This window comes from Danio rerio, chromosome 23, assembly GCF_052040795.2.
Source record: "Danio rerio strain M-AB ecotype USA chromosome 23, GRCz13ab, whole genome shotgun sequence".
Taxonomy (NCBI): Eukaryota; Metazoa; Chordata; class Actinopteri; order Cypriniformes; family Danionidae; genus Danio; species Danio rerio.
This window is the reverse complement of record NC_141043.1, coordinates 19,750,637-19,766,482: the sequence shown is the minus strand read 5'-3', so window position 1 is coordinate 19,766,482 and position 15,846 is coordinate 19,750,637. Positions and strand designations below refer to the sequence as shown.

General features: G+C 34.4%; 1 protein-coding gene across 2 annotated transcripts in view; it reads left to right on the top strand.

Moving 5' to 3' along the window:
* Positions 1-15,846, top strand: part of LOC570014 (sodium-dependent lysophosphatidylcholine symporter 1) — a 16,231-nt gene extending 385 nt beyond the window's left edge. The window contains exons 1-14 of one of the 2 annotated variants that reach the window (XM_087306776.1): positions 1,421-2,357; positions 2,595-2,711; positions 3,583-3,707; positions 3,904-4,036; positions 5,440-5,518; positions 7,476-7,648; positions 9,937-10,027; positions 10,570-10,691; positions 10,932-11,015; positions 11,678-11,761; positions 11,905-12,017; positions 14,493-14,636; positions 14,820-14,996; positions 15,343-15,846. In XM_087306776.1, coding sequence (XP_087162902.1) covers positions 2,271-2,357; positions 2,595-2,711; positions 3,583-3,707; positions 3,904-4,036; positions 5,440-5,518; positions 7,476-7,648; positions 9,937-10,027; positions 10,570-10,691; positions 10,932-11,015; positions 11,678-11,761; positions 11,905-12,017; positions 14,493-14,636; positions 14,820-14,996; positions 15,343-15,385 — 1,572 coding nt within the window. In that variant the 5' untranslated portion in view covers positions 1,421-2,270 and the 3' untranslated portion in view covers positions 15,386-15,846. Of the gene's footprint in view, positions 1-1,420; positions 2,358-2,594; positions 2,712-3,582; positions 3,708-3,903; positions 4,037-5,439; positions 5,519-7,475; positions 7,649-9,936; positions 10,028-10,569; positions 10,692-10,931; positions 11,016-11,677; positions 11,762-11,904; positions 12,018-14,492; positions 14,637-14,819; positions 14,997-15,342 lie in introns of those variants that run through there. The other variant, XM_087306777.1, reaches the window with a different exon arrangement.

The following is a 15,846-nucleotide window of genomic DNA, read 5'->3' as shown; positions in this document are numbered from 1 at the left end:
CGTTTTAGATTTAGAACTATTTACAGCAAAGCCCAACATCCACTCAAATACAGAAAAATATTTTTCCAAATCAGAGCAAGAGAAAGAGAGACAGAGAGAAGAAAAAAATATAGTCTATAGAGGAGAGAGAATCTAAAGATCAGGAGCAGTGAAGACTAAAACACACTTCCTGCTTCACTGTGATTAATATACAAGACTCACTGCGTATCTAGTAGCCCATTAGATTTATAAATGCCACAAACTTTTGTATACATGCCAAAAAAAAAAAGAGTAAACATATCTTTGTTATATTATGTTTTAGAAATCTATGTATGTATTTATTGTTTTACATGTATACATAAATAAATTATATATATATATATATATATATATATATATATATATATATATATATATATATATATATATATATATATATATATATATATATCCCTGAATTATTCACCCCCGTTTATCTCTCTCTGTTTAACGGAGAGAAGACTTTTTCAACACATTTCTAAACATAATAGTTTTAATAACTCATTTCTATTAGCTGATTCATTTTATCTTTGTCATGATGACAGTGAATAATATTTTACTAGATATTTACTAGATATTTTTCAAGACACTTCTATACTGCTTAAAGTGATATTTAAAGGCTTAACTAGGTTAATTAGGTTAACTAAGCAGGTTAGGGTAATTTGGCAAGTAATTGTATACTGAGGGTTTGTTCTGTAGACTATCCAACAGAAATACAGCTTAAAGGGGCTAATAATTTTGTCCTTAAAATGGTTCATAAAAAATGTAAAACTGCTTTTATTCAAGCCAAAACCAGAAGAAAAAAATCTTATCAGACATACTGTGAAAATGTCCTTGCTCTGTTAAACCTCATTTGGGAAATATCTAAAAAATCAAAAAAAAAATCAAAGGGGGGCTAATATTTCTGACTTCAACTGTGTGTGTGTGTATATATATAAATATATATATATATATAAATATATATATATATATATATATATATATATATATATATATATATATATAAAATATATATATTGCCTAATATTGCATTTACAGTATTTTTTAAAAATGTATATTATTATTGTTGTTATTATTTTTATCAATATTGTTATTACTACAATTTTTATATTGACATATTTCCCCCCTGCTATGTACACTTTGGCAATATGTTCCCATGTATGTTTTGCCAATAAAGTGATTTGAATTGAACTGAGAGAGAGAGAAAGGCAGTTGTATGAAATATGCAACAGATAATAAAACAATAATAAAGGTATAATATGTACAAATGTGTACTTTTGTTGAAGTACAGACTTTATTGATTTTAAATGATATTAATAGTCCAAAGATTAGATTATTAGTGACCTTTAAAAAAATGCATACCCACTATAAGCATTTATAGCTAGGCCCACACGGAATCTGCGCAGATTTTTAGCCCATGGATTTTATTTATTTACGTGTGTAAATATGTGTAAATTTATAGTTATTCGGTTTTTAAACTAATTTCAGTAATATTACTGACTAATCTGAAAATATTCAAATGATTTATTTACAATACAGTTTTTTAATGTAATATTTTCTGTCTTTTAGTAGATATATTATATAAGAGACTTGCTTTGTTTACCAAATAAAGTGGATTAAATTGGATTTGCATAGTAAACATTAAATAAAAAGTTAAATGGTATTTTTTTCATATATTAATTTAGTTATGATACTCCCAAAATCATTCCGCATTAATACGCAGATTAAAAAAAGATTCTGCGCTGAAATATCACAAAAATGCGCGCAGATTCCGTTTGGTCCTATTTATAGCTCATTTTCCTTCTCCAGCCAAAATGTTTTATATTTATTTCAGTTTCAAATTTTTATGTTTTCCCTTTTGTGTAATAGTGACAGAGCTATAAACTAAACATTAATAAAAGATTAAACGGTAGATTTTTATTTTCTCTTTTTGTATATGTTTACTCAACAGTCAAAATGGAAGTTTGTCGAGAGTTTACACAAACAAATGCAAGTTGAATTTGGTGTTTGAAACGGACAAACTCACATGCAAGAGAAAACACAAACTTGACCTTCAAAGTTTCCATATCCATGCTTTGTCGAACAATTAGTGCGAGAGAGAAACCGACATGTTATTTCGAAACATTTGTCCTTTTTTGAGCATCCTCAAACGCTTAGATAGGCAGAGGAACTAAGAACCACGCCCACCTTACGATCAGTATAAGAGGCAGTAGAAAACTATAACGGGCAACTTCTCCATAAGCTGCTGAACGATGGCCAACGGCACTGGGAATGGACGAATGGAAAAGCAAACCGATCACAGTATCGCCTGTGCCACGGAAAATGACGACAACCAACCGGTATGGCGTTTATTAGAAGATTTTGTTGTTGGGGTGATGATATACATGTGCTTTTTACAAATGAGCAGACTATATCGAGAAATTTAAAGTGTTTTTATCAGGTCCTATTAAACAAGAGAACACGTTTGATTAGACTACTTCAACTTTTTCCATTGTTAACGTAATATTCACAAGATCGTTGTTGTTACAACATTCACAAAATAGAGGCACTGATGCTTACTTGTTGATCTCGTGCAGAAAGAAGGCATCCCTTTGTCCAGGAAACTGTGCTATGCCATTGGAGGAATGCCTTATCAAATGACTGCAAACGCCAAGGGCTTTTTCATGCAGATCTTTTTACTGGATGTTGTGAAAGTAAGTAAAAGAAATAGTATATTTGGTGTTTAGCTGTGTGTACGAAATTCGATTTTACTCTAGCATTTCTCATATTGACATCACATTAAATTGGCCAATATATAGAATAATGAATCTGTACAAAAAAACTGTCTATATTATGTAAATATATGATTATATGATGTGAAAAATTTGAAGAAAATGTATGTTAAGGAAAAACATTTGATTTTAACACACCTATTTATTGTGTTAGTGATCCAGAAAAACATGCTATAATATTAGTGTTTGTGTAAAATGAGGATTTACATTGCTTTTCAAAACTAGGATATTCTCCCTCACATTTGTACCAGATAATGCAACCAGCCATATCACTTACTTGAGATTTACTTACTGTTAAAGCATGTTCTCAAATATGGTATTTTAAACACAATATGACATACTTTTTATTCTAACATGTTTTTCTTTGTCCTGGTTTTTATGGTTTCCTTTTATCTCTTGATTTCTTATGTTTTTCTGATTATGGTGTAGCCTAGTAGTTGGGAGTCTTGTTAAATGAAACACTGTAACATTAAACCATGTGCATTTCATTTTCTTATGGAAAAAGTTCATCACTGTGACTGTGTGAGTATTTATAAAATGCTTTTGTGGTGCAGCTCAATTTGCAATTCATGTTTGCATGCCAACTTCTGTAGTATTTTGCTAAATGGTTAGCACAGGAAGTAAAAAATACTGTAAGTGTAAAGCGCTGCAAAAGTTAGAAGCCTATGTTGAGTACTTACAGCTTGGAAGAACCATGTTTCTATATAAAACAGCATTTTTATAATACAAATGATTTTTTAAAAATGGGGCAGAGTGAGTATTGGCTGAGAATCATTTTCTGTTTTTTCAATAGATGGGAGCATTTTATGCATCCCTCATTCTCTTCCTCGGTCGAGCCTGGGATGCTGTTACAGATCCTCTTATTGGATATGCTGTGAGCAAAAGTGGCCGGACCAGAATTGGCAAACTCATTCCTTGGTTAGTGTACTGGGTAATATCAGTATAGCACTACATCTATTTCATTTAGATATTTCACAGGTTGAACACAGGGTGCTTTGCTTACACACATTACTAGTTTAGAGCATGTAAATTAACAGTATACTGTATTTATTTTTAATGTTAGATATTCTTCAACATTATGCTTGCTCTGTGCTAATTTGTGCTCTATATACAGGATTGTGTTCACCATGCCGCTCGGGATCCTGTCATACATCATGCTCTGGTATACCCCACAGGACACCATGTCCCCTGCCTTCAGTTTCAGCTGGTACTTCATATGGTGTTGTTTGTTTGACACCTTTATGAGTGTAAGACCACTATTACTATTATCTGCATACAGTTAACTGACACTGTTTTACACATTTAGAATAGATGAGGTTCAGCAGTTATGGGTGCAGTTAAAGGGGTCATAAACTGAGAAATCCAAATTCCCTTAATCTTTTTGAATATGAAAGGTCATTCATTGTATTTTAAAACACTGTAGGTTTCTGAACTCAGAACTTCTTGCAAGCCTTAAAGCAGCTTATATGATGCAGCCATAATGACAGGTTGTGGCCTGTTTAGCTTCACCCACAAATTTTGTATTAATTAAATAATAACAGATGAAAATGCAGTTCTACACAGAAACCAAATGTACAAATACAGGCTGTGTCCGAAACCGCCTACTACTCAGTAGCTACTGCATTTGAATTTAAACGTACTACTCGGTCATTAGAAAAGTATATTCTAAACAGTATTAATTATTCCTGCCAACACTCACATTTTTCCTGGGAGCCTCCCGTATTTCAGACCCATCTACCGCCACCCTCCCATTTTGTTATTTCTTCTTTTCAGAGACAAATGTTGGCAGGTATGGTATAAATGTTAGTAGTATGAATGCAACTCGGATGTGCTACATCCACCATTTTGTCATGATCTTGTGACCTACTCATGTCAGTTGCGTCGCTCCACTCACATTTATGAATTCTCTCGTGGGATCATGGGATAGTGTAGCATCCATCCGATGCGCATTTCAGAAGTAGTAGGTCATCCGGGTACTTCTCACATACTGTTGTTTTAAGTCTATGAATTTGGACATTCTACTTTGCTCACATACTGTTTTTAGCATACTATATAGTATTGAAGTATGCTATTTCGAACACAGCTACAGTCTTTGTGTTCCCTTCCATTAGATACCAACATTAAAGCAAAATTCAGCTGTATTGTTGCTATTGCTTTGTCTGGTGTGACAGATCATTTGATATGTACTCATTTTTTAAATGTCATTAAGTCTCAGCAGTGGCCATCTATGAAGAATGTAGTCTGTCAAACATACAGCTCATGCAGAAGTTTCCATTGGTTAAATATGCAGACTGTTAGCCAATCATACTAGCGGGTCTTTACTTTTGGATCTAAAATCTGGAACACCTATTCAATTGGTTCCGATGAGAGGGTCAAAACAAGATATATATTTATTAAGCAATGTTGTACCTTGGAATTATTATAAATAAATGCCGGAGAACCTTACAAAATAATAAAAAGCCATTTTATGTTTTTTCATGCATATTTTGCAATACATTTGGAAATACGGGTGGCCACCACATGATGATAACAAGCTGAAATTTCTACAGTGAAATATAGTACTCTTTATTACTGTATAATAAGCAAACAGCTGATTTTGTACACGTTTACATTTGCCTTTAAAGTAGTTTTCCCTCTCTCTGCCTCTCAGTGCTACCATGTGCCATATTCCTCCCTAAACATGTTTCTTGGGGGAAATCAGAAGGATCGAGACTCAGCTACTGGATACAGTAAGAAAATAAAACTGCAAAAACACCAAGAGATGATTAGGTGAAATTGCATTGTGTCTTAGGTTCAGTTTGATGAAACAGCTTACACAAATACATATGAATCCCAATAGAGAGAAAGATGAAAAGAAATCAGGAAATATCAGAAAATAATCAGCCATGCATTGATTTTTTTTTTTTATCTTACTGGAAAATAGTATCAATCACACCAATAAGATCAAGTTACTAAGCACTTTCAACAGGGTAAATAAAAAAATAAATAAAAAAACAGGGATGGAAACCTTTGAGCTTTGGACTGGAATGTGAATTTGAATAAAAGGAAGCAGAGTTAAAATCAACAGAATATTTTTGGAGCCGATAGTCTCATTGGCAACACTCGGAAATATTCACCTCAGGTACAGTACAAAGAAGTTCAATTTCTCTCCCAAGGTTTTTGATAACGTCCTCTCTCTGAAACATGCTCTCTGCACTGGTCTATGTACTGTCCTATCAAGAAAAAGGCAAAAATTGAGAGAACAATAGGTCTGTTTTTCTTAATGATAAACTTATCATCAGTGAAGAAACATCCTTTCTCCAGCCAGAGACAGTGGAAGTACAGCTCAGGGAAGTCTGTTTTTGCACTTGTTTTTAATAAACACTTTAGGTAAAAATACAGTTAAACCATTTCTCTTTTTAACTCACTCAATCACTTTCCTCTGGCTTAGTCCCTGATTTATCAGGGGTTGACACTAGTGATGGGAAGTTCGGATCATTTTACTCTGACCTTTGAGTCTCGTTCAGTGAGAAAAACAAATCTTTTCGTTCATTTTCGAGTTGCTTTCAAACTCATCTACAACTACACCAAACAAGTCATAACTAGAATGCTGAAGAGAAAATAATCATTTATTCAACATGGTCTTTGTGTATGATTATGTCAGCTCACCTGTTCTGGCATGTCTTCAGATTTGATGGGTTTGTTCATGTCACACAGACAGTCCCTTATACGCCTAACCAAAGCACACAGTCTGAGCCAAAAGGAGCCATGATTAATTCACTGTTTGAATCCTTTGGTTTTTGAGTCGTTCGTTCATCACGTGACAGCATGTAAAAAGAGATGACTCAAACCCAAGGACTTGAGAGATGAATGAATCAAATCTTTTACCAGCTCTAAATGCATATGGTTGGCTTCTGTCTTTGATGTAACGAAAGAATGATTCAAACCCAATAGAAGACTCAAAGGAAATAATCTTTTACTCCACCTGCACAAATGTGCGCATGCGCAAATGAACGAATCACTCACTGAAAGGATTCATTGTTTCTGAGTCATACAAAAGATTTGTTCAAAATAAACAAATTGTTCAAGAATGACACATCACTGGTTGCCACAGCGGAATGAACCACCAGTTACTTTGAGCACATGTTTTTTGGATGACTTTCCAGCTGCAACCCAGCACAGAGAGTACAACGAAGAACTCGTGAACCACCAGTGCTGGGAAACACCCACACACACATATATACTACATCCCATTTATTTGACACAATTCATTCATATGGCATGCCTTGGGAGAAACTAGAGCAAACAGAAAAAATCCACGTGAACAGGCAGAACATGCACACTCCACAGCCTTTCAGTTGGATCAGCCGGGACTCGAATCAGCCATGACTCGAACCAGAAACCAGCAGTTGAATGCTGATTGAAAAATTCTGAAGTTCCGTTTTTATGAACCCGGTTGACAGGATCAGGATACCATACAAGCTGTCATTGGGGCTAAGGGTTGACAGAAAAGTATTGATAGTTATGTAAATATCGTCACACTAACTGTTGTCTGAATTATTTTTGATTCATAGTAATCCATTATATAAATACCTTTCTATTAGACTTATATGACATTTGTAACAGTATGTGAAGTTTGCATCATATTTATAACCATTGTTCTGTTACTTCTCAGTTTGTATGCTTAAATGAGATGTCATGATACAGGAATGGGCATGGAAGTGTTCGCCACACTGGCAGGAGCCACCATTCAGGGGCAGATAGTCGGGGTTCACCATGCCAAGAGAACACACGATTGCAGTTTACAGAACAGCACGCAAGAGCTTTCCGGAAACTACACTGGCCCACTGGATGGCATTTCTGACACTTTACAAAATACAGTGAGTTGTACAGAACATCATTTTCATGCAATTTGTGGAACCTATTTAGTTCCTAGCAAGCATTTGTTTCAACACAAGCTCGTTCTGAAAATGTAGCCTATATACATTTCTGGAGATCACAAACCATGTAGCCAGAGCTATCTATGGCTGCATGTCGTCTTTAAAACAAACACTGGGGCTGTATGATGCCGTTTTTTTCATGCTTGCCTGCGTTGAAGAAAGGTTTCAGAAAGCAGCTAAGACAAAAACAAAAGTAAATAACAGGGTGATAATGTGGTAAGATCAGAAAATATGCTAAAAATCAGGAGGCTGTGAGGGCTTCTTTTTCTGGATTCCTTTTGAAAACACTGTCAGTCTGGTTTAGAGAAGTGGGTGGGCACTGGTCAATCAGTGCTTTTGAAAACACTATTGGTTGTGTTTAGGGAAGGAGGAGAAAGAGTCATTCAATCAGTCAGTCAGTTGACAGCCGCAGGCACGTGCACACATAGGGCTCAACCTGTGCAGTGCACATGCCCTTTTCAGTCTTGGATAGAAAGTGCCCTTCCAAAATGATCAAAAGTGCCCCCGCGACATTCCCTCCCGCCCTTCGTTACCTGCAAGATAAATTTGAGATCTCAAAAAGCAGACACAGCGGCCTCTGGGGGATTTGCGAAAACAAAAACTGTAAAAAAACACACCTACTGGGATGTATTTCACTCTCTCCAGAATTGTATATGGGGTACAGTTTTGGAATGAGCCTGTGTTGCATTTTTTTGTGTGCTAAAAGTCGTCTAATAGACATCCAAACGTAGATGTATTGGTTAAAGCAAAGCTAAATTTAGGCTGTTGGTCTAAAAATATTGACTAGTCATCAATTAGACTGTTTTAACATGTTTAATCATTCATTCCTGTCTAAGTGATGGCTACACTCTAATAAAATAGGTACTCTAAAAAACAAGAGCACTTCGGGTGTTACCCTTTCAAAAGGTACAAATTTGTACCAAAAGGGTCCAGATGAATACCTCAAGGGTACATATCAATACCCAAAAAGCACAACTGCTTACCTTTTGACAGATTTTAGATAATGATATACACTACCTGACAAAAGTCTTGTCGTCTATCAATGTTTTAGGAACACCAAATACTAACCTGATTTCTAGTTGATCATTTAGTATCAGAAGTGGCTTATATGAAACACAAAGGCCTCTAGATTACGCTGTTTTTACCTAAATAAAATATGATCATGCTTTGATTTTTAAGTATTTCATTAGGACAGTAAGATCTGACTTTTCTTAGACAAAAGTCTTGTCATGAAACAAATAATTTACGGTATAGAAAATAAGGTCATGGTGCAGTGGAAAAAAAGAATGAATATAGTGTATGACTTCCATGAGCTTGGAGGACTGCATCCATACATCTCTGCAATGACTCAAATCACTTATTAATAAAGTCATCTGGAATAGCAAAGAAAGCATTCTTGCAGGAGTTCTAGAGTTCATCAAGATTCTTTTGATTTATCTTCAATGCTTCCTCCTTCATTTTACCTCAGACATGCTCAATAATGTTCGTTTCTGGTGACTGGGCTGGCCAAACCTGGAGCCCATTGACCTTCTTTGCTTTCAGAAACTTTGACGTGGAGGCTAAAGTATAAGATGGAGCGCTATCCTGCTGAAGAATTTGCCCTCTCCTGTGGTTTGTAATGTAATGGGTGGCACAAATGTCTTGGGACTTCAGGCTGTTGATGTTGCCTTCCACTCTGCAGATCTCTTGCACGCCGCCATACTGAATGTAACCCCAAACCATGATTTTTCCTTTACCAAACTTGACAGATTTCTGTGAGAATCTTGGGTCCATGTGGGTTCCAATAGGTCAATATTTGTGATGATTGAGATGCAAAAATCTACCTTCTGCCACTTTTCCAAATGATCAAATAGAAGTCAAGGTATTATTTGTTGCTCTTACTACTGGGATCGTCAACAAGACTTTTGTCAGGTAGTGTATACCTTTGAGGAACAAATTAGGACCCTAGTACAAATGTATCCCTTTTAAAAAAGTACCTCCCCAGTGACAGCACTTGTACCTTTATTTCTGAGAGTGTAGTATATTTCTGGACTATTTTTAGACCTCTATTAGATTTTTGCTGACAGCCCAAATTGTCTTGCTTTAGCCAAAACTAATGTTTGGATGTCTATTAGATATCTTTAAAACAAAAACACAAAGAAAAAATGCTTGATGGGTTGTTGCTATTTTGAAATGAAAGCACTGATGTTGAAAAGTTTTAGCTGAATATACACCTTTTTGATTTCTAGAGAAGAGCCTATTTGACTGGCGCACTTGTGTTAGGAATGCTGTACTTTCTGTGCTGCCTCATACTTTTTCTTGGAGTGAAGGAACAGTTGGGTAAGTTTAAATGCGTTAACATGGTTTGCAATTCCAGCATCTGTTGTTCATCAGTAAACAGCCAAAATGTCAGTGTTTTTTTTTGTTAACAGTTATAGCTGTTGCACTTAATGTGAGAATTATTAAAAGGTGCCAGTTCACAACAGTCTACCTGTGCACAGTGCATCACATTTCTTTTTTTATTCAGCAGCTCTGAATCACACGTTTCTGTTGAGTTTACGAATACAGTATAGCCAGTTAGAGGTGTTTAGATTAGTCATCTCTGAAAATGTTGTTGATCACATTCGTTTCCTGAATGAATTCTGTGTTCTCATCATAAGCAACAAAATGCAAAACAGTGCAAATAAGGGATTCGTTTTGGTCTGACACATTTTGTTTGTGTAGCAAAAACTATATTATGATGTTTCCCTAAACACACAAACATTTTTAATATGTATTTCATAAATCAACATATTTTTAGGCTTGTAAGTGGCTGGACATGATACATTTTATAATATAATGACTGAATAAAATGATTTGCATGACTCTTTAATTCACTTCAGCGCCTCTGAGTAACCTGGACCGCATAAATGTCCCCTATCTAACCGGAATGAAGATGGTTGTGGGACACACTCCATATGTGCGGCTTGTGTTTGGCTTCCTCTTTTCTTCGCTAGCCTTTCAGGTCAGATGTTTTATTGCATTATTATTATCTTATTTTGAAGCACTTGAGTCTGTTATTTATCAAACGTGGTTTTTACCAAGAAAGATGCCCTGGTTTCTTGGATGGATTTCAAATTAGTCATAGAGTGGATTCTTATTAGTTTAAGAATTTAATTTAGAAATACGGATTTGTAAGGTATGACATTTGCTGGAATGATATTCCAATTATATTCTGGAATTATATATCGAATATTTGTTTCAGATGGCTCAGGGGAATTTTGCCCTCTTCTGTACTCATGCAGCAAATATGGGAGGATATTTCCAGCATCTTGTTCTTATATTACTGGTGAGGGATCCATTATTTCAAAATGTATTACATCAGGTATAATAGAAGGAGCTTTTTTTGTTAAGGTGATCTGTTCTATAAAGACACAAAAAATGTATCTTCTGTAATATTACATTTTAAATAATATATAAAAAAGAATTTACTTTTCATCTGTTACTACATGAAGAACAATAAATACATTAAAACGCATTATTCTACATATATTAAATCATGAAATTGTTTATAAAAAGGAACAGTTCACCCAAACATATACTCATCATTTAATCCTTAGTTTTTTTCCAAACCTTGATAAATATCTTTCTTTAGTTGAACTCAGAAGAAGATATTTTGAAAAATATTGAAATTGACATCCATAGCAGAAGGGGAAATACTTTGAAAGTCAGTGAATATCAGTCTCCAACATTCTTCAAAATATCTTCCTTTGTGTTTACCTGAAGAAAGAAACTCATTAAGGTTTGAAACAAGTGGAGGGAGAGTAAATTATTATAGAATTTTATTTTTTGGGAGAACTAGCCCTTTAAAGTACAGTATTATATAATAATAAAGCAAAAAAAAAAAGATTCATATGTTAAATGCTCATGTTTATTTTACAAATTACATTAATTTATGAGTAACAAAGAATTATGTTTTTAGCTGCTGACATGTAATCTATTCTTGTGCAGACATCAGCGACAATATCCATCCCAATGTGGCAGACAATATTAGTCAAAATAGGAAAGAAGACCACCATATTCATCGGCCTTTCAGTGAGCATCATTTTGGGTTTCTAAGTGGATCATTCATGATAGCACAGAAACAGAATATTAATACTGTTACAATCACAGCCAATAATATTAATAATAAATGCAGCCTGAACAGTTTTCATCCTTCTTTCTCCTCTTTTCTGCAGGTTTATATCCCAGCTCTAACTGTAATATCTCTAGTGAACAGTAATTTACCCGTCTTCATTATTATGTCGGTGATATCTGGCACAAGTCTGGCAGCCCTCTATCTACTCCCTTGGTAACTGATATAATACCTCTTTCACTGACTTTACTTTCATCCAGAGTTCTCCTCTTACATTACTGACACATTACGCAAACCCAGATGGTGGTCAGTTGATATGATTGCCATTATTATGTTTGGCTGATTTAGAATGATGTCATCCTTAAATTCGACCCCAGTCCTCCCATGCTGTTTTATTGCACAAAGTCAAGTGAGAAAGAATATTTTTATAGAAGGGAGTGATAAAATACTCTTTATTATCATTATAAATCTGCCTAAAAAACGTGAAATGTCATTCGCAAAACTTTTTTTTTTTTACTTAAGTAATACGATCTGTTATTTGAACTTGTTTACCAATGAGTCATTCACATAACCAGTAAACATAATAAGAAACAAAATAATTATAATAAGATATTTAAATAAATAAATAAACATAAACTAGGTCTATCAAAACTGGGTACGTTTAATTCTTATAAATCAAAAAGAATTGTGAAACAAAGCATCTTTGCACATTTGTTGTCATTTCCTGTCCATGCAAAGTAATCTATCAGATCAAAAGATATTTCTCACAAAACTGTATATTCAGCAAGCTTTTTTCAAGTTAAATGTATTTTTTTCTTTCTGAAGACACTTTGAGACTCAGATAATAACCAACTAATGTAAATACAATAGACCTTTTCACATTTCTGGGTGTCTCAGCAGCAGATGTCATCATAGTTAGATAAACTTGGAGCACAGTGAATGGGAGGGTACAACAATATATATTTTTACAATTTTGCTGAAATAATAAAAGAAAAATGCCTTGACAGTGTTATAAAGTCTTTCAGAAAAAGGAACACACAGTGTGAGACTGATAACAGCAGCCAGACGAGAGAATAACGTCAAATTTACTCTCGGCCCCATAGATGCTGCATTAGAAACAACTTGCATAAGTGATAATATAATACACACATAAATGCATATAAATGTTCATACATTTGAAAACAAATCTAAATATTAAAAACTTTCTAGAATTGAAGATTGAAGATTATGATGACAGTTAAATGTGTCATAACAGTCTTGTGAAAAAAGTCCATATTCATATAATTACCAAGGTAATATATACAAAATAAACAAAGGTATGCGTGAAAAGAAACATTGCAAAACTAAGTTGTCCATATATTTACTAAGGTACACATATTCATTTAAAATGTATACATACATATCAACAACAATGTGGATGTACTGAAATGTGCAGTCTAGGTTTGTTGGACAGCTAAAGTGCTTAGCATAATTGACTAAACCCCATTTTGAAAAGGAATATTTTTATCTGTTTCTCAGTGAATAAAGGCAATGTATTTTGGTGAATTTCAACAAAACAGATTTATGAAACAGGTATATTTATTATAGTAATATTTTAGTCTCTAAACATTTAGAAATTGAAAGATAATACAATAAAATTTTAATAATTAAAAAAAAACTTACAACCTACAAAATTTCAACTATTTATTTTTTTCTTTTTTTTTTGCTTCTCTTGATTTTTCCTCTTTTTTAAATTTGTATTTAATATTTTTATATAACATGTAAATTTGGGTGTACTAGTTTTTGGTAATTTTGTAAATAATCTCCAGATTTGGCTTCAGTGCTGACTAATCCAACCTATATGCACACATATAATACTGTAGAGCTTCCTATTAAAAATATGAATTTAAAAGAGAGATCTGTGAGAGCTGTACTTATATTTGCTGAGCACTGTACGTTTATTGGCATGTTTCAGATTACAAATTTACACATTACAGGGCACTGTATATATTTTGGGGCATGTGTTTGCGGGGCCTATTGATACCACCCCAAACAAGACCTCCCAACGATACGCGTTTCTTTAGTTGTTTGTGTTGGGACCAATTTGCAATGTGTGAATACGTGTAAAATTTGTTATGCTGCCCCGTAGTGTTCATTTGACCTACAAACTGCTGTGAGATGTATGTTTAAGTACATTTTTACAGTTTCCAAAGTAGGCTAAGGGGCTGTTCACATATTGTGTCTTAAGTTTTCCAGGCGCACCAATTGAAAACATCTCAACTTTTCAGAATGTAATGAGTGCACTTCTAGTCATGTGACATGATCTAAAAAATCGGCTTCATACTTTGTATGGAATATACACATTTCATTATTAATGGTAGACTAATTACCAAGGCACCAAAATACTGCAGTGTTTTTTATTTAATTTGGTTTTTGTAAAATGACTATCAAGAGCATCAAGAGCATACTCACATGAAACTGATGTATATCACTACAATTATCTTGACCTTAATCACAATCCTTATCTATCAAAACTATACTAGCGAGTCTCTGGTTTAAACCATTGCTGATGCTAAGAGTGATTATCTAACAGTATGACATAAACAATGTTAGCTGACACAGTTTGGTATGCTTCAGTATCTTATTTGCATTCAAATATTTTATGTAATTAAGGATGTAATATACTACACAGCCAAGGTGTTTTTATTTCAGGTCGATGCTGCCAGATGTAGTGGATGACTTTAAAGTCAAGAACCCGTTGTGCCAGGATCTAGAGCCACTGTTCTACTCCTGCTATGTGTTCTTTAACAAATTCGGAGGAGGATTGTCTGTTGGAGTGTCCACCTTGGTACTACAGTAAGAGCTTTTTCCAGTCGGACTGTTTCATACAGTATGTGTTATTAAAAATATTAAATCAAAACAATACTGAATGAGAATAAGTGTTGTCTAAAGATGTTGCCGTTTATTTATTTTGCTGTGCACTGAATCATCATTTAGAAACCCTCAAAGCTTTATTAAAATTCTTCCTCACCTCTTTAGCTTTGTAGGATACAAGCCTGGAGCTTGTAAACACAATGAAAAGGTCATTTACGCACTCCGGATTCTCTTTGCCCCTGTGCCCATCTGCCTGATTCTCATTGGCATGGTGCTTTTTTACTTCTATCCCATCAATGAAGAGCGACGGCGGAAAATCCAGGAAGCTTTAAGCAAAGCAGGGTATGTGTTTCTGTCAGTTTGAGGGTTCTGATGAGCCTTTATTTTGCATGCAACATTAATGCTTTCTACAGATGTGAGACAATGATAATGAGAGATATGCAATGCTCACTGCAAAAATAGCGTGCTTCTGTTGTTTTCTTGTCTGTTACCACAACTTCCCTTCAATACTGAAGCAGTCTTTTTAAACTAAAGGTTAAGAATTATTTTAGTTTAGAAGAAACGCAAGCCTGTATTATATCAGTGATGTTCAAATTCTTACACTATATTTCAGTTTTGCACAAGATTCTTGGGAAGTTGCAATAGCTGTAATAACTGTCATCATTTTGTGTTATCTTGGTTTACGCAGGACAGAGAACGGCTTGAAAGGAGAAGAAGAAATAATTCTATGAAGAAATCAGTGACTGTCTCTACTTTTGTAACTTTGTAGCAGCTATTGATCATGAACATGCTTTGCTTCATCTCAGTGTAAAGGTTTTGGGATTTTTTTAAAGTCCTGCTCAAGGGGACCCCGACTCTTTTTAAAAGTCTCACTAATCTTACAGACTCATTTCCGGGCATGGAGATCTCTTCTAATGAGCTGACAAGATGAATAAAAAGACATTCAAGCCATACAGTGCTGCAAGGCACTCAGGACAATTTAAAAACATTAGTGTGCTTAAAGGTGCAGTGTGTATTTCTTCACCATATCCAGACAAATAGATTGATGTGAGTGTAAACAGCACTTATATTTAACAGTTGACAGTTTAATGACACAATGATTACTAGATTACTAGAGTTACTAGATTACTACAGTTCAGATGCAAAAACTTATTGCCATCTGTAATGTTCCTATAAAGTTTTTGTTTTTCTC